The sequence below is a fragment of the Nilaparvata lugens genome, chromosome 6 (genome assembly GCF_014356525.2).
Source record: "Nilaparvata lugens isolate BPH chromosome 6, ASM1435652v1, whole genome shotgun sequence".
Lineage (NCBI taxonomy): Eukaryota > Metazoa > Arthropoda > Insecta > Hemiptera > Delphacidae > Nilaparvata > Nilaparvata lugens.
This window is the reverse complement of record NC_052509.1, coordinates 46,429,566-46,450,240: the sequence shown is the minus strand read 5'-3', so window position 1 is coordinate 46,450,240 and position 20,675 is coordinate 46,429,566. Positions and strand designations below refer to the sequence as shown.

General features: G+C 33.6%; 1 protein-coding gene and 1 non-coding gene across 2 annotated transcripts in view; both read left to right on the top strand.

The window, feature by feature from the left end:
- Positions 1 to 278: 278 nt before the first annotated feature.
- LOC111048490 (E3 ubiquitin-protein ligase MYCBP2) overlaps positions 279 to 20,675 on the top strand; it is a 287,490-nt gene continuing 267,093 nt past the window's right edge. Inside the window, 7 exon segments of the mRNA XM_039431468.1 lie at positions 279 to 440; positions 651 to 803; positions 1,861 to 2,080; positions 2,876 to 3,033; positions 5,021 to 5,215; positions 6,063 to 6,188; positions 7,447 to 7,643. Of these exon segments, the coding sequence (XP_039287402.1) occupies positions 401 to 440; positions 651 to 803; positions 1,861 to 2,080; positions 2,876 to 3,033; positions 5,021 to 5,215; positions 6,063 to 6,188; positions 7,447 to 7,643 (1,089 nt within the window). The 5' untranslated portion in view covers positions 279 to 400.
- LOC120352117 lies at positions 12,914 to 13,034 on the top strand. The gene has a single exon (XR_005571717.1). It is a non-coding gene; the product is annotated as a U5 spliceosomal RNA (small nuclear RNA).

The window sequence follows — 20,675 nt, the reverse complement described above, 5'->3', positions numbered from 1 at the left end:
AAGTTAGCCTTGGAAAGGCCCATGCTGTGGTTGTTTCCAACAAAGGCCATCTGTACACATTTGGCATAAACAACAAGGGTCAATGTGGCCGTGACTTCACTACTCAAATCAAAGAAGGTAAGTATCGAGCCGTTAGAGCCTATTTTATTAAGTAACAGCTGATAACACTTGTTATGGATTCTTTCACCCAAGGTACCTATTCTACTTTCCTTGCTTTCACTTAATATCAAGTATTCTCTGGAAGTAATTTCAACGGTTTTTTGTTTTTTTAGATAAAGTGAGAAGGCAGCCGAAAGCCGTCAAACCAAAGAAAATATCAAAGCTTGACGGCCAAGTTATCGTGAATGCAGCTTGCAATAATGGCACCACTGCGCTAGTCACAAAAGATGGCGAGTTGATAATGTATGGAAAGGATACCACTCATTGTGATCCGTCTACAGGTTTGTCAACTTCTTCTCAAATATATTCTAACAACTTTTTATACAAGATCGACAGATTGTGTGCTTCAATAATAACTTCCTTGCATATTTTAATATATTTTTCATGCAATAATATTGTATTTTCGTGATCCATTCCTCCGCTGGTTAAAAGTTTATATTATTATGACTTCTAAACTATTTTAATTTATAAATTTCATTTTCAATTTTCAGGTGTAGTTACTGATTTGAAAGACATACACGTGAGTCAAGTTAGCCTTGGAAAGGCCCATGCTGTGGTTGTTTCCAACAAAGGCCATCTGTACACATTTGGCATAAACAACAAGGGTCAATGTGGCCGTGACTTCACTACTCAAATCAAAGAAGGTAAGTATCGAGCCGTTAGAGCCTATTTTATTAAGTAACAGCTGATAACACTTGTTATGGATTCTTTCACCCAAGGTACCTATTCTACTTTCCTTGCTTTCACTTAATATCAAGTATTCTCTGGAAGTAATTTCAACGGTTTTTTGTTTTTTAATAACATCTTATCTTTATCAATTTTTTTACTGTTAAACCACCTGCACACAGAAGGACGGACAATAGACGAAATATTAGTAGCCGCCTCTATTGGTCAAGTCTATTGAACGCCACTATTCCCTATGGCAATGGCTGTGCCAGGGGGTTTTACAATTCTATAATAATTTCAGTTTGAGGCGAATGAATAAAGCAATTATACTCTGATTCATCTTCTTCAGATCATTCATCTTCCACGGATGAATGATCTGTGCAACAATGTTCTATCATTAACCTTAGTATGGATAAGTTCTTCAAAGTCATAAGTATTAATCTTATTAATTATTAGTCTGAACAATTTTCTCACCTGATTCCCTAACAGTCTTACTTTATACCAATTTTTTCAACTTTATCTTATTTTAGTTTTTTTTGAAAAATTTATGATGCTGTGTAGGCCTAATTCTCTCATTTCTAAGAGTTTTTATAAAAAAGAAATACTTCTGAAGGACAATATTCTGAGAGGTTAGAATTTTCTAAGAAGGGCGGTCTTCTGTGAGTTTTGAATTTATGTAAAAATTATTTGTTATAAACAAGGTCTATAAATTGACCTTGGTTATAAATTCGTACGCTAGCGCTATCATGGAGAAGATGTGAACTTTTCATGGGAAACTTTTGCCACCAGAGATAGCGTAAGTTGATTCTCCAGTCAACTTCTGATCCTTATACAAATATTTAATGTTTTTTTCTTAATTTCCTGTTTTTACTCCAGTCAACTTTTGATTTTCATACAATATATTTAATTTGTTTTTCTAAATTTTCTTTTTTTGTAAAAACTGCAATTATCGGGATATTTGACTAACCGAATCGGGTTTGGTCCCAATTTGGATACCGTGAGTTGTACTGCATTGAGTGTGTGTTATGTTTGCAGCTTCAGTGGTTGCCATGGAAACGGGAGTGGCTGGTGACGAGGAAGGGGGTGGCGAGGGTGAAGAGGAGGCGGACTGGGAGGGAGGAGAGGGGGTGATGTGTGCACCGGGCACTCACCGCTGGAAGCACGAGCTGTGCATGGTGTGCACCGTGTGTCGCGAGTGTACCGGGTACAGCATCAGTTGTCTCAGCAGCATGCGATCCGACAGGAATCCCGGACAGTAAGTGCTTCAACATCGCAATCTGTTCTTATACAGTCATATCACTGTATGATATCATGGGGAAAACATAGCATAATAGTAGTTTATGTAACATTTCTATATTGAGGTATTTTAACGCACGATTTAAATATAGAGTTGAGATGCAAGTGAGCGAGCTAGCGACATGTATTATAACTTCATTGCATTTTTTCCACTCGATTGACAATTTTATGGCAAAATAAATTCAATTGATGTGTTAATAACGATCAACTCTTTCTCGTTTATATTTCATTTGTCAATAAAATATATTTTCCATGATTGGGATAAATTGAACTATTTTGTTTCTGTACTAGTTTAATTTGTGTCTCCATAGATAACAAACGATTTGGCAAACGTGCGGAGGTAGAAACGGATATGCAGTATATCTGTCTGCTTTGTCCAATGACAAACAAGGCTAGCAAACAAATATTAATCTGGTGCGGACTTTATATCATGAAATAACTAGTATCCTTTTTAAATGTTTTTACATAAACACTACTGGTTTCATCACTTAGGTCATTTTCAAGTGTCCTTTTTGATCAATTTACACTAGGACACTTATAAATCTATTACACTTATTATACTATTACATACACTTACAAATGGCATGAGTGCTGAAAGTAGTAGTGTTTATGTAGAAAGTTTGAAAAGGGTAGTTCTATAATAATTAAACAATTCAAGTAGCCCCATTAGAATACTTTATTAGAATAATATACTTTTTTTACCAAATATAAAATTTTATTATTTGTGATATGATGTGTAATGTATTGTGTGCAGAGAATGCGGGTGCGGCGAGGGGGACTCTGGATGCGCGGAGTGTGGCTGCTGTCGCATCTGTGGCCGCGAGAACGTGGACAACTCTGAGCTGGCCATCCTCGGCCCAAGTGGCGCCGGTGACATCGCCGGAATGATGCGGCTCGACCTCATCTTTGGAGGTCACTATAAAAACACAAATTGCAAATTATTAAACACAATAAAATAAACACATATCATAATTTATAAATCAGATTGATATTATCTGTAGTTGGATAAAAACAGAACTACTATAACATATAAACGAACAAAATTAAAAAAAATATATACAAAACTAAACTAGAGAATGAAATAATACAAACTCATAGAAAATATCGAGTACTGTAATAAAATGGCATCACCAGCAAAAAGAAAAAAAATTGCCTGATGGTGATCGTTGGGAGCAATATGATTCTGATAAGAACATTAGACAAGGTGCGCCAGAGAAACTTACTCATTTGAAAGTTCAATAGAAACAAAAGTACTTCAGGTATTGTTTTAATTTTTCTTATCTGAGAATACAATATCTAAATTTTTTCCATTTTTCTTGAAAATTAGATCAGACCAATGGCGACCCCCATTGCGCATACACTGATGAAGTAGATTTTTGGAATTCCGTTGCAGTATATCAATCGGTATGTTGGCAATGGCGTCGAGAATGTTGTTCTTGAGGTGTGCTATGGTCCGTGGTCGATCGACATAAACCAGAGATTTCAAATAACCCCATAAAAAACGCATTGACGAATCACATGTGGAAATGAGCTTTGTCACTAAAAAAAATGACCGCGTCTTCAGGCAGGTTATCAATCAGCATATCACATGCATTTTGACGGGCAACAAAATCGCGTTCAGTCAATTCTTGAACAACGGAAAATTTATTGGGATGGTTGAAATTGTCTTCATGGAAAATTCGTCGAACAGTGAAGTAAGAAATTGCCATAGCAGCTACGTGTTTGCGAGCACAACTGACTGCCTCACTCTTTCGATATTTTCTGGAGTTCTGATGGTTCGTTGAAGTCCATTTCTGGGTTCAGCGACACTTCCACATTCCTGAAATGAGTTAAACCACGACAGAATCGAATTATGGCCAGGAACGAGTCTTTGGGGAGGAATTTCAAATCGAGCACGGAAGGTGATCGACCATTAGAAAAGAAGTTCTCAACTGCGAAGGCCCGCTGCTCTCTAGACCAGAGCATGATGTCTAATTTACTTGAGGGAGGATAAACTTGAGAACATCCCCCTCCTGCCCATCTACATGACAAATTCAACGTACGGGATTTTTTCAAATAAGTAAGTTTATTTGGCGCACCTTGTACTATGAACATAACCTCTAGACTGCTTATACCATTTTAAATTAGGGATGGAAACAGTTTTGAGCAAATGCCTGTTGATTCATCCCAAATTTTGTGATTATCTATAATATAATAAATGATAGAATCGGCTTATACATGTACGGGTAAGAAATTTACGATTGACGCATCATCACGTCTAGTTCAGACGGACTGGACTGGATTGATCAACTTGAAATTTTGCAAATAGATTCTTAGTTTACCAAGGATGGTTATATGCCTGTTTCAAACTCTTCTAGATCTCAGTAGGTCCAGTTTGTCAAGTTTTTAATTTGACCCTTGTGGAGCACGGGCTACCTGCTAGTTGTTAATAAAATGATGGATATCATACTAAATTAAGGAGTACATTGAAATACTAACGTCTAATTCAGTGTGGGAGAATGTATCATGCTTCTTTTTCCAGTTTATGAATCTTCCTTTCCTGTTCAAACCGTCAATCTCTAATTGTCTCATTTCTGTGTGTAATCTCTGTGTCTCGTTTTACAATATTAGAATAAAAGATTAAATACCAGACCATATTAAGCGTTTCTCTAGGCGATTTTATAGTCGGCAAGGCAGGACGCTCCGATCGTAGGCTGATTGGGTTGGCGTCTGAAAAACGCCAGTGAAAACGCTCAAAAACGCTCAATGTGATCTGGTCCTAAGATAATTATTAATATTCAATTCCAATTGAAATCATTAATGTCTAATTTGTCCATAAATGACGGATGGACGCTTACAATGTTGTCAAGTGTGTAACTCATTGAATAAAGTCTATTAAATTCGATTTGTTTGCAAGCAGGGCGGCAGGGTGCGCGAATCCAAGACCACCTGCAGAGACGCCTGGACGAGCGCAAACAACGCCAGAGGGGCAAACTAATAGTCGGCGCCAAGGCAACCCCCTCCTCATCCTCATCATCCATGCACCAGACGCCCCACAAGTCCCAGCCCCACCCCCGCACCACTCCCTCTTTGCAGCCGTCTTCTTCTAACACAGGTAAATTCCATCATCAACTGTCTAATTATAGAAATTTGCACGGTTTCAAGTACATTTCATCAATTAATTATTCAATGATAATATTGAAGAAATTTGCACGGTTTCAATTAATCATTCAGTCTCTAGTGATTCATTTCTGTGGAGCCCTGCATTCCAATAATTAATTCCTACTCTGCTGGACAGAAAAGCCCAATTGATTTTATGGTAGTCTCTTTTTTCATTGGCGGAATGTAAATGTGCGAACACTCTCGTAAGAAGCATTGATGGCATTACTGCAGCCCAACACAAATACATTTCAGATGAAAGCAAGGCTTCTCCTTTCACAAGCATGGCACTTGATACTTTTAGTTTTTACTAATTAATCCTTATCCTCTAAATAACAACTTTTACAGTATATATTTTTTTATTCTATCATTAATATTGTGTATAAATTGATTATTATTATTATTATTTTAATATTCACCGCTTGTGTAGAGTAAGATTATGATAACATAGTCGGCTATTTTTGCTGACTTATAGTGTCCTAATAACTTCGTGTCAAAAGAAAAACACAAATTATGATGAATTACCATGGTTGAACAAAATCTCAGGTTTTCTAAAATTTCTATAAAGAGTACCTAATAATATCGTTTAGACCAGACTTTTTTAGTTGTCTTCCGAGCATCAAAAGGAATCAAGGACTTGATGCTTCTGTGAGTAATTTGTTGTGAAATTGGTTGTGTGCATCGTATTTCAAAAATAAATATAATTGTATGAAATTCGGATATACTTTTTTAATCAGTCTGTATATCCATATAATTTTATATAATGGGTATGAGTTTGTATTGGCAATAAATTATTGTTTCAGAAGATATAGCAGGGGGCAGCGATGTAGAGAGGGAAGCCACACGAGTCAGCTCTCTTCCTCCAGCCCGGGTCTACCTGCCAACTGAAAGTCCAGTTATTCAAATAGCTTCTGGATTACATCATACAAGTAAGTAGTCCATCTTCAATCAATATGCTTCGTTCAAGTACTCCTCTCATTGATGTTATTATTTACTACCTTAGAAATAGGTGATTGTGTAATAAGTAATATTTTTGTCACGTTGATTTCACAAAACACGGGGTTTATTTATCAATATTAAGGAGTAATAATAATAATAGTAACCAGTGGCGCCATTTCACACCAAACTGTTAGTTGTGGGGTGGTGGCAAACATCAGGGTGTATGGTGGGGGGTACGATATACCTCCTAAGAAGAACATTGATTTATTAATATATCATTGAATATCTATTATAAATCTACAGAACGGCCCAAAATTAGGTATGCACAGTTATACAGAGTTCGTGTCATTTTCTTTTGACTGTTTGACAGTAGATTTGATTGGAGATGCCATTCGAATTGAGAAAAAACTACCCATGAAGAGAACAAAAGAAGCATTGATCTGTTTCTATAATTCTCATTTGTACATACATGACTGATTGTGTAATTTCTTCTGCTTCCACGTTGCAACTTGCCAATTCTCACTTTGCAATTTATTTATTTATTAGATAGAGCAAACAATACAATAGTCGCAAAAGAAAAAACAGGCCCAAAACTTCTTCTATTTCCCAATTCTGTCTCAAATTGTCCAAATATTATGTAGGTTATGTCCATTCAAAATTCTTGCTAATAACTCACTGAGTATGCCCTAATTGTACCCACACTATCCAAGTTTTAGCCATACTTTCAAGGCTATTTAGCTACGTCGTTGATACTGTAGAAGGAATAATTATTGTACTGTTTAAACAGTCTTAACAATAAACTGTTGTTTAAATATAAAATTAATAAATTAGTATGGGATTTTAATGGGTCACGTAGATAGACCCGCATTTTCATTATCTATTTGATCCTTGGGGGGAAGGGGCTAGGCCTTCCCTGCCTCCCCCAAACTGGTTAGTAACATGTAAATACCTAATTACTAATTTCAATTACTAACACAACATAGGAGCTCCGATCCCGCTCACGGTTACACCTAAATTTTAAGAAAACTAACGAAAATTATGGTTAGAGATTTTTTTTAGTGGTTGAGTCAGGAAAGAAGAACCATGTAACATGTGAATTTTTCTATTGGGTTTAATTGCTGATACAACAAAGCAGTTCCGATGCCAAGCATGGTTGCATACTGAGAATAAATGATCCTCGAAAATTGCATGGCATTTCTACTCTCCTTACTGTAGGTAATTCTAATAAAAGATGTGTTGAATGTGCAGTTGTGCTGACCCAGTCGGGCGAAGTGTTTGCATTCGGGTCGAACAGCCACGGGCAGCTGGGAGTGGGGGATGTGATGGGGAGGGCGGGGCCAGTGCAGGTCAGACTGGCCAGTCCGGCCATTCAGGTGGCAGCAGGCAGCAACCACTCGGTCGTCCTCTTTGCACGCGGCGATGTGTGCACCTTCGGCAGTCATCAGGTAGGCCTATCACCCACTTGCATTTGATGTGTATTGTTATCTATTTGTATTCTAAGGGTCGTTTTCCACAACCTCATATTCTAGTTTTAACCATCAGCTGACTCAATTGAAACACATTATTATCAATGAGACAATACATTGATTAAACTGGTATATTAGTTGAAACAGCTTATTTATTTATTCAATCATTCAGAATTACACAACTTACAGAAAAGTACCACAGGCTAAATCGCCCAAAACGGTTCCAATTCTAATTTATACAACAGTCCAAATATAGTTAGGTTATGTATAACTTCAAAATTCTTCGATTTACAATTCAAAACACATAATTCATCACACACAAATCATTTTTAAATTTAAAAAAGTTCTAAATTTGGAGTGAGCTACCCTTAATTGATGTATTTGATGAAGGTTTTAACTGGTAGTGAATAAATAATTCAACTTGAATACTATATTATTTTACTTTTAATGGAGTAGACAAGTATACACAGTACAATGCACATCTCGTTAGCCATTACATTACATGTACACACACATAATGGGAGTAAAGAGCACCAAAAATAGCCAGTGCCATATAAATCATTATATTACTTTCATTGTCAAATAAAATACCCCCTCAATGAACTAACCAATAATTTTTATATATTATAGTTCTATAATATTATTCTATATATTGTTTTATAATATAGTTCTATATTTATATTGTTCCTGAATTTCACAAAAAGTTCTCTTCCCAATGGTTTCGTGAATATGTCAGCGATTTGATCATTTGATTTTAAATATTTTATTTGAATAATGCCATTGGAGACTTTTTGTCTAATAAAATAATACCTTATATCTATATGTTTCATTCGTTTATGATGCTCAGAATTGTGAGCTATTTTTATAGCAGATTGATTGTCTTCATACAATAAAATAGGACATTTTTTATCGATTACCGGTTTTCAAAAATCTGTTGACAAACCTCTAATCCAACAAGCCTCGCTTACAGCTTGGCTTAAAGCGACATACTCAGCTTCTGTGCTGGACAAAGCTATGCTGTGTTGCTTCTTGGTACACCAAGAAATTGTGTTGCCAAATACAGTAACCTGAGGTTGATCTTCTCTCCAAGTCACCATCCTAGTTTTCATCTACATAGCCAACAATTATTTCATCATTTTAATCTCTCTTATAAACTAACTCTAAATGTAAAGTAAATTTTACAAATCGCAATACACGTTTTAACATCTTATACAGCATTTTACTGGCACAACTTTGAAAACGACTCAAAAAAGATATAGTACAACACAAGTCATGTCTAGATCCTACAACAGCATACATAAGACAACCAATTAATCTACGACATTTCTTCTCTATTTCTAAAGTTTCAGATTTCTCTCTTTCCAATAATTCAAAGTTAAAGTTTTTGTCAATGGGAGTTTCCATGGGTTTACAATCTTGCATGTTGAATGTTTCTAATACTCGCTTGAGATATTTCTTTTGACTGATTACAGTTACCCCTTTCTCAATATCCTGTTTGACATTTATTCCCAGGAAATTAGAGATTAAGCCCAAGTCCTTCATCTTGAAATTTTCTTGTAAGATAGATTCCAATCTTGACACTTCATCCTCATCTGAGCCAAAGAAAAGTAAGTCAATAATAAAAATACAAGCAATAATTGTTCTTGTACCTTGTAAAATTGTTCATTCTCATTACAGAATCAAATTTAGAATTCCAGTCTTTTCTTTAGCCCATAAATTGGCTAGACTTCTCAAGTTTACAAACCCTTTTTCTTAATCCGTTTCCTCCCTCAGGTAATGTCATATAAACGTCTTCTTTTATTTCACCATTAAGGAAAGCATTTTTTACATCCATCTGATAAACAGGAAACCCTAATTTATTTGCAACACTCATAAAAATTCGAAAGGTCGGCAATTTAGCCACAGGAGCATAAATGTCATTCAAATCTATGTTATCCTTTTGTTTAAATCCCCTAGCAACTAATCTAGACTTGTAATGAATGTTACCCTTCTCATCATTTTTAGTCTTTGATGTGCTACCAATTTATCCTAATAGGTTGGTTACCCTTCACCTATATTCTAAGGAAAGTCATCGGCTCCAAATAAACTAATATCTTGATATATCATGAATGGATCTAATGCTTATGAATAAGAAATCCAGTTCAGAGCAAATCAAATTATAATAATTTATTAAAAAATGATTCAAAAATTTCAGTTTACACCAGAACAAATAATCATACATGGATCGAACATAGATTGAACATGATTGAGGTTACTAATATGTTTGTTCTGTTCATCAAAATAAATTCCAACAGCTTTCACAAAAACTCAGAAATTATTGTTTCAAATCAAGATCAAAATATATAACTTATAGATTAAGAATACTTATCTATTGTTTACAGGTTTCAAAACAGGCTTATGGCTTTCAACATTAAATGAGAAATTCAACACAAAATGAAAAGAAAAATTGAAATCTACATTTCACGTATATTCAATAACATCAATAAACTTTACAAAAACATTTAGATCACAAATAACACATCTTAAATTTCAATTATTTAGGAAAATTTCAACAGAAGCCAACACTCCTAACATAAGCCAGCCATTAAAAAAATTGAGAGAAAAGAACCAAGAGTTCCGTGTTTCCTGAATTTGTCTAGGAAGGCTGTTAAAAAATCTTATTGCCTGCGAAGGAAAGCTATTGTAGTTCCCCGTCAGTCGGCTCCGGGGCACCTCCAGTCTAGTGGCATGTCGCGTATTGTGGCTGTGTATATCACACCTTTTTTGAAACTGCACCAGGCTCTTCTTGATATACATCAGCGAGCACAACACATATTGACTGTACACCGTGAGTATCCCAAGATCCCTAAATAGTGGCCTGCAGTGATCCCTGAAGTCGGAAAATGTCACTATTCGCAGAGCCTTCTTTTGCAGTAGCAGCACATCGTGGACAGCTGGTGCGTGACCCCACAGGAACAATCCATAGATGATATGGCTGTGAAACAGCGAATGATAGGCCATGACAAGACTTCCCTGATCCACCACACATCTCAGCTTACGAAGGAGGTACAGCACTCTGGACAATTTCCTGCATACTTGATTCACATGATGATTCCAGCTCATTTCGGTCTCCAATAGCAGTTGCTTCCCACAAAGTTTGAAAGTGACTGTATTTTCTGGGAAGGGAGCTGAAGATTTTGCCAATAACAATTTCGTCATCGATAGCATGTCCAAAAGATTTTAGTTTGTAAGTTAAATTTTCAAGACGGCTGATAAAACTAGCAATGTCTTCATTAGTTTCAAATGTGAAATTAAAAAAGTCCTGCATAAGCGAAATCATTTGTTTTTTTTCATCACGTTCATAGATTTGACAAAGTTTTTTAAACATATCACATGATGTTTCACAGTTCTCAGTATGTGGTTTAGAGGTTTTGAGTCTATTGTACTGATTATAATTTTCTTAGCTTTAGCGTCCTTCAAATGAAATACTGAAAGTTTTTTCTGTACTAGTATCACTTGGTTTTACTTCCTTGCCGTTTACAATGTCACTAAGTCCTTGAGAATCAAACAGAATTTTAATTTTAAATTTCCACATCTGAAAGCCGTCGTCATTGGATAACTTGCCAACCATTCCTATGTCCGAATTATCACTGGAACCAGCCATTTTTACTTTGAACGGGATTGTCTTACCTCTAATATTGTACTTTCCAAATTTTTTACGAAAGTTCATTCACTTTACCGATAATACTAATTTTTACAGTTGAAACGTCCAACTTCATTTTAGCACAGACTTATCTAACTTTAAGGTTACCGTAGCCTAAGTGTTTTTTTTTCTTTTACTTGCACACGAAAGATCAAGCCTGGGCCCATAACCTGTTGAAGGTTTTAACTGGTAGTGAATAAATAATTCAACTTGAATACCATATTATTTTACTTTTAATGGAGTAGACAAGTATACACAGTACAATGCACATCTCGTTAGCCATTACATTACATGTACACACACAACAGCGCCGAAAATAGCCAGTGCCATATAAATGTTACTTTCATTGTCAAATAACAGCAATTTCATAGGGCTACTTGACAGATTAATAATTATAAAGCTTTTTGAAGCTTGATAATGGCGAGAATCGTCTGAAACTTGTCTTGTTTGAAATAAAATATAAAAAGGTACTCAAGTGAGGTTCACGTTATAATGTTAGTGAAGATAGATAGGGGAACAGCGTTGCCGATTATCTGCCTTGCCACTTCCTTCTATAGATGATAGCTTCTGATACAGGTATATTCTAAGTAATATCAACGGTTCATTCTTTATAAAAATAATCTATTATATTTTATTTATCAATAAAAAAAATCTTCAATGATTCAAAATGATAATTTTTTATAATTGAGATTAAATATTTTGGTGATTAATTATATTTCTACATCGTTAAAAAATTGTTCGAAACTTCAAACAGTTTTTTTCTATATTGGGTTTCATCGAATTTTTAATACTGTTTATCAGTGCATGTTTTACACAGTGATGAATTCACTCAATTTGAGCGTATATTTTTGACAAAGAAGTATTTGTTTGATCTTAACTAATGGAGCGTTTTTAATTGGATTAGACAAGGGACTCCTGTAATCTATTATTAAAATATGATATTAAAAATTCATAATTTATTTATCAATTTGAACAGAATATTTCAAAGTATAAAATAACAGAATACAAAATATTATTTTGTATTATACACATTTCAATAATGGAATAGAGAAGTCCCTGGTTTTGAATGTTTATTATAAATGGTATTCTTTATAATATAATATATTCTAAAGAATACCATACAATAAAGTTTCAAAACCAGGGACTCCTGTAATCTATTATTAAAATGTGTATAATACTAATTATAATATAAATAATATAATATTATTATAAAGAATACCATATAATAAAGTTTCAAAACCAGCCAAAAATCCCGGCAAATACTATTAAAGGCGGGAGCGCCATCTACCAGCCAAACTGTGAACTCATACAGATCTACACCTCAGAGCTAAGCAAACCTACAATAATTCAATTAATCCACGATTTATATGAATTTCAAGTCAGTTGATAGTTGAAAACGGAATGAAACCTGAAATTGAAATGATATTGCAACTGTTTTCACCTAATATTATAACGTTTTAGGGTGTATTTATTTTGTAATACAGCTTGAAAGACACGGTGTATTCGTAACTCTCGCACGAGTTTTGTGTGTTGGAAGGACCGGTATCTGACCCCACCATTCCTTCATCAGCTCTGGTTCCACTTCAAAGTCGAATAAATCTTTCGCCTTTTACTAAAGATTTCCGTGGAGTGGAACACATGATGAGTCTACTTTGAATTTTTTCAAGTGCTCGACTGAAAAGTCGAGCCACAATTTTATTAAAGAAGCAATTTCATGCTTTCATCATGATTGTAATGAATTTAGAATATTAGGGATGGGTATCGAAACGTCGATGTTCATGTTTCATCATCTGACATCGATGTTTTTCACTTAACTTATCAATGGGGATGGTTTTACCGCTAGACATCGATCATCCGATGTTTTTCCCAATTAAAAAGTAAAAACAATTTATAATTATTTTAGTCCAGGCAATGAATGCTTAAAAAAGGGTATAGAAGGAAATGTTTGGAAGTCAATTTTTGACCCTACAGTTCTTTTTAGGGTAGTAAGGAGGTAAACATAATAATAATTATCAAAAGTCCCCGCCCCTACCCGCTGTGCTAACTTTTTTTATCTCCTCCAGTTTTCGAGATATCTGCTCTCGAAAGTGTAACATTAAAAAAAAAACACGTTTGTCACCAATTTTTTTTCTAATTTTGCTCTTATAACTTTTTAAATATCGATGGGAAAAATCCATGTTGATTATGAGCTTATAAAACATTGAATTCTCTTCAATGTGATGTATAATTTCACACTTTTACGAATTTCCCTACACCTTTTGCAGAAGCTTTAGTGTTGAGTGTGAAATCTCCATTTTTGCAACAATAGACCAATTGACAATGGAATTTGGAGGGAATGTTTTAAACAAAATGTTTGACTTTGCAGCTTTGTTGAGACTAGTTAGGAGAACAAATCAAAAGTCCCCAATCCTAACTCATGTGCTAAGGTGATGAGAGTGGTTTAAAAGTTGCATTTTTCAGCGTTTTGCTTAAACGCTCATATCTTGAGAACAATGCGTTTAACCTACATAACTAACCATTCAAAAATGAAGCTTGATAAATTCTCTACACTTTTTGTTTTGTGGAATTTTGTGATATTCCCAACAGCTCCCGAGATATTCGCTCTTGAAGGTGTATTATTGTTAAATTAACAGGTTTTTATCCAATGTTTTGCTCCATCAGGGCTTATAACTCTCCAACAATGCATCATAAAAACTCAAGCTTATCATAGGTTTGTAGAGCATTGAATTCTCTTTGAAATGATGTATTATTTCACTATTCCAAGTTTTCCTCTCATTGTTATATAGCTGCTTCAATGTAGGGTGTGAACATTTCATTGCTGAAACAATTGATCGTTTGACAATGACATTTGAAGGGAGTGTCTGTGTCACAATTTTTGACTTTGCAGCTCGATTTGGACTAGTTAGTAGGTGAACATAGCAAAAGTGCGCATCTTTATCCCTTCTGTTGAATGTGTGGAACCGCTGAGTTGACACTAACTTGTTGCAACTGCCGTTTGACGGTCGCCGGACACGGAAGCATTAATAACCGAATATGTTCTCCATAAATATGTCCTCAGAGGTTCTCAGTCAGTCGTGTTTATGAAATGGTACTGTCAAGAACTAAGAATATAATATATTTAACACACTTTTTCTATGTATTTAAACACGACATGCAGTCAAATATTAAGTAAATAATTAAAAACTTAATATTTGACAGCATGTCGAGTTTAAATACATAGAAAAAAGTGTGTTAATACATAGCAACTCGGAATGGATCAAGAAACCATCACCTATAATTTATTTCTTCTCAAGTCATATATTTTTTTTATTTCTTTGGGTAAAACAATTTATTATTTTGCTGAAATTCGAATTTTTTATTGTATTTCACTTTTTATAACTATTTTTTTCATTGTAACTATCTATCCATTTATTATGATTTTGGGACAAATACAGATTTAATTTGATGGAACTAAATTATTTCAAATTTAACAACAGATCTTCGTTTTATATTTGTTTTTAGGAATTGTATTGTAAATATTGGAGATAACAGTAAACCATCAATTCAGTTTATGAGGTTCTTGTTAAAATAGTTATTCATTTTTACAAATTTTTATGAATAAAATACGTTTCTCAAATCATTTAACATAGTTTCTGACAAGTCAATTATGCCACAAACTTGTTCTTACTTCTTTATTCGTCTAATTGGAAGTTACCGTTTTAAATGGCGTTGAAAGATAATTTGAACCGAATTACTGTATTAATGAATATGAATAAGCATAGGTTTTTCTCTTTCTGCAAATGCAGGATTCATCCCAAGTCAAATTTGACGCCAGCAGTCTCTGGTATGTTTTTTGACTTTATACGTTTCTAAATATCTGTTCCATAATGCAGGCTTTTCATGAACTAATAAAAGTTCATGAAAACAGCCGGCCGGCGAAGTAGAGAATAGCCGGTTGTTCCTCCGGCTGATTTTCTCGCCGGGTCCGGTTCTTCGCCGGCCGGCTGAAGTGTGTCCTTCTCCATGCCTTCCTGTGTATTTTGCACTTCACCCGGCAAAAAACCGTTCGTGTTTCCCCGGCCTTAACTATGAAGAAGACAAATTAATCTTGTGAACTAGAGTTGATGTATCTTTCTAGTCACAACCTGACTTCAATTATTCGAAAGACTGTTACTTGAATACCACAAGTCCAAAATTGCTGAAATTCCAGTTAGTAACTGTTAAAATATTGGATAAATATCTCCAGATAAAATTGTAGTCACTTTAGAAGCTCTTTTTTTACTTTTAAGTATTTAGAAATTTATGAAAAATAATAATATAATAATAATAATAAATCATTTTATTTGTACACGGTATAACCATACAAATGAGTTGAGTATAACAAATTCTAACAATGACTAAATTAAACCACATGAAAAAAATGTTTGGCAGCAGATCAAACTAATAACAAGATCCAATTATAAATCTTGCCGTGCTACCAATTTTTCCTTAAACGGTTGGAATAGCATTTAACACCTATCAACCTAAGAATAGTTGTCGGCTCCAATAAAATAGATTCTTGATAAACTGTGAATGGATCTATTGCCTATGAATGAGAAATCCAGTTTTCAGAGCAAATTAACTTATAATCTTCAGATGAAAATACACAAAATACAGAAAGAGAAAAATATCTTAAGACTAATTATTTCAAGAGTTATTACGAACTAAAATACTTATCTAGTTTACAGTTGAAACACAGTGGCTATTGGCTTTACTACATTAACAACTAAATCTGACCAAAACAGCACAAAATTTTATATAAAACTCAATCTACAACATTAATAAACGAAAATGATTTAGAGCAAAACTCTACGACAACAGTACTTGTAGCAAGCCATTTTCAGAAGAGAAGGAAGGGCTGAACAGGAAAAGCAAAGTTGAAAGTCACCAAACCAACGCCCTGTTCAATATCGATCTCCACAGACACGTCATCAAAAAATTATAACTTATAAGTTTAGAATTCACATTCTACATCTGTTCTCAATAAAACTTTAATTTGAAAATGTTATTTTAAATTTTTATATATATACCATCTCTATTTAACTAAACCATTTATCTTTTTAATTCTGTCAACCCAGCCTCGGTGACACCATGGAACAATGCAACAAACATTTACGATAATAAATTCTCCGTCAAAAAGTTTATCCGTCTATTGATAACTCTGACATTTACTATAAAGTTCCATAGATCTCGAATTGAAGATTCGATTTAAATGTGAGAAGAAAAATGTAATATTACAAATACCCCCCTCTTGACATAAAAAAATTTTACTGTTTGAAAATTTAAAGAAAAAATTTACATTGACCCTAATGAAAATTGTTGAAATTTAAATTCGAGAACAGTAACAATTTTTTCTAGAAAAACATTACATGTCATCCAAAAATATTGAAAATTATTATAAAAATTCATCAATAGCGTTTGTTATATGTTTCCAAACAATATCTCAAAATATAGAATATCAATATTACTTTTGATTTAGCTTTATAATTTAAAGAAAAATATCTCAACAGAAAGTTTAATATGTAAAGAATAGTTTTTTGAAATTGCACATAAATTTAATAGATAGAAAATTTAATTTTTATTGCATAAAAAAAATTTAGTATGTTGAATAAAAAAATTATTATTATTATTATTTTTTTTTTTTAAATGAATTGATGAATTGTTACATTTAATTTTCACATAAAATTTCAATAAATCAAAAAATGTTCATTTCTTTCACTATTTACGCAGTTGATTTTATTGATGCACATTTTGGAAAACAGTCCGTCCGTTAAGGCACTCAGTATGATTTTCAGTTAAGTGTGACTCCAATGTGATGACGTTAAGTGTTGGGCTGATCTGGATGCACGTAGTGTTGGGCTGATACTTGTAGTCGATGGCTGCATACCAAACTCGATACAGGTGACATCTCAGTTAGCATTGCTTCATGTTTGTAGTAGACGGCTGCATTCCAAATTCAATACAGAGTCACATAAATTTTGTATCATATTTGTAATTATACAATGTACATTTCAGGCTTGAAATGACAATGTAATTCGTTTTTTGGAAAAGAGATAGACGCTGCATACAGGATTAATTTAGGTGAGGATTAATTTAGGTAAGGTTTGGTTTTTTGATATTTTCAGCTTTCAAGGTTTAGAGTTCTGCATACAGGAATAATTTAGGAGAGGATTTTTTGAATCAATTCTTTCATGATACTGTGACTGTTCTTCTGAATTCAAAGTTGCGAATGTGAACATGGATGACAATTACCTCCAGGTAATGCAGTAGTGTTGAAGTTTGAGATACTTGGTCAGCAATAGGCGTTGGCATTGCTATTGGCGTATTCTTTGGTGTCGGCTTTGGCATCGGCGTTGATATTGGCATTGGCGTTGGCATAGCTATTGACATCAGCACAGGCATCGGCGTTGATTTTGGTGTTGGCATCAGCATTGGCGCAGGCATTGGCGTAGCTATTGGCATTGATTTTTGTTGTTGGCATTGGCGCAGATTTTGGCATTGGCGTAGCTATTGGCATTGGCGCAGGCATTGGCGTAGCTATTGGCATTGATTTTTGTTGTTGGCATTGGCGCAGATTTTGGCATTTTGGCGTAGTTATTAGTGTTGGCGCAGGCATTGGCATTGATTTTTGTTGTTGGCATCAGCGTTGGCGCAGGCATTGGTGTAGCTATTGGCGTTGACATTGGCGTTGACATTAGCGTAGTTATTGGTTTAGGCCGCAGCGTAGATTTAGGCGTAGATATGTCACACTAGTTTGAAAATCACCCAAATGTTCTTAACACTCTTCATGGCGTTCACTTGTTACTGATTTCGAGATTCACATGATAACTATTTCAATGTTAATGTCTGTGCTGTACCTGTTGTCTTAAAATGCTTATAAACTAAGAAGAAAAACTTGATTAGGCTATCCATACAATCTAATACACATAAAATTAATTTTAAATATATATAAAATTGAAATTTGTTAACATCTTATTATACAGTCAGCAATACATAAATTGTGAAATATGGACATATCAATGATAAATTTAAAAAAAAATCATTCATTTATTCACTGTTCAAATATCAACATTTTAATCCATTCTTCAAAATAGAAATATAATTTCATAACACCCTGTATCATTATCAAAATTGTAAAAAACAAACATCATAACAACACAACAAAAATTTAATTTCAATACATATTTCAATAATTTCAGACATTTGGTCTTCTATTCAATCATTTCATAATATATTTGCATTTCATTATTATTTAATATAACATTTCATTTATAGCATGTTCATTTCACATTTATGATTTATCATTCAGGGTTTCAAAATTATTTAGTTTTAATTTTGTTCAAAAATTGTATAAAAAGCAAATTATTTAATATTATTAATCATCGTTTGTTGGATACTATAGTTTATTTCGACTCTTCAATGTTCTAAACACAAACTACATTTCATGACAAAACTTTACTATCAAACATTAAACAAGAAATCATTCAAAACATCAATAATATTTTGCTTCAAAGGCAAACAATATTCATAATTAATCATCATTTTGCATCTATGGCAATCAACATTATTAATCATTATTTTGCATCTATGGCAATCAACATAAGTAATCAACACAAAAAATATTATCTCATTACTGCCTCTCTAAGTCATAACCTCTGTTATTCCTTCTTTAGGCAATAATGGGTTTCCATCTCAAAAAAAACAATCACATACCAGCAAAATTCTAATCAACAAACCCCACTAAAAATTCTACATACACTCCAGCATCCATTTCAAACGATAATCAATCATATCAAAATTTATAGAACAAACAGTTTTAAAATTTGAAAAAAAAATATCAATTACAAAACACTTTAGAAAATTTTAGCCTTTAACTCATTTCAATTGATAATATAACACAACGTTTTAAATTAAACCAATTATTTTTAAAATAATTTAAAATTTAAAGACTGTATAATAAGTATAAACATTTCAAGATTATGATACAAAGATGATCAAGATGAAATACTGGGTAAATAAGTTCCCTAAAAAATACAAACAAGAGAAAAGAAAACTGGGTAAATAAATTCCCTAAAACAATACAAAGAAGAGAAAGATTAATTAGAGCCTATCCTACATGTCAGTACTGAACTTTCATGAGGAAGTATATTTAATAAAATATACTACTATGGAATTTTGTAAATTCCAAGTATGACTCTAATTTGTTATAATTGTGAGCTATCACTCCCACAAAAACAACTGGTGAAGGAAAAAATGTGTTGACTATTGTGACTGGGTGGAAAGTTCCTAGATGTCTGTAAGGCAATGTGATAGCAGACTCTAGTATCGGACCACAAAAACAAAAGTATGCAAAAGGTTTTACAAACATTTGATGTTGCAGTCATAAGGTTTTTATATCGCAAACAAGTAGGTCAGATAATCGAGTCCAGCCGTATGTGGTTCACGCCCACACCTCTAAAAAAAATCACACCTACTTGTCTACCAAAAATCCAAAGTATTGGACAGCAAAGAAAAAATAAAATGCAAAATGGGTTAAAAGCCCAGAAGAAAACTATAACCTAATTACATATGGCTTATGGCACGATATGCAATGAAAGATGAGAACATGGGACAAAATTGCTCTGAAAAACCTAATTACCTAATATGATACCTGAAAAAAAATAGACATGATTAAAATATGTAATACATGATGAAAAAATATACCGCAAGCAAACAATTATTTACACAACAATGGATAGATTTTGGAAAAGTTAAGTTTTATCAACAATTTAAAGATTAGGAAAATAAGCTACTATTTCAACTTCTAATATTATTTCAGAAAAAATACAAATTTAAATGACTATGGACAAGATTGGTTAAGATATGCTTCATAGAAGAAATTACTGAATATTACACAAAGACAGGAAAGAATCGAAAATTGAAAAGATTAAGGGCCAAGAAAATAGGCTACAGGAAAGAAAAAAGACACAATTATGGACTCTTACCATACACTGTGTAGCGATTATGCTATTCTGAATCCCGGCATAACACAGGATTCCTAATCATTGTGTGTTGGGGAATACCCTTTCATCATGTGACTCACAGTCATCGTCTTGTAAATAAGCAACTTGAAACAACCTTTGAATACTAACACATCAATGGAAACTTTGCGTTTTGTTTTCTTCAATAGCATGATTTTATTCATAGGTTCATTTGTTTCAACAAAGCCGTTTTGCCTACAAAAGTTAGTCATGTTCACTTGAGAATGCATAGCATACACCTTTTCAATTCTCAGTTGAAAGTTGAACTCATCAACTTGACTCAAAGCAACA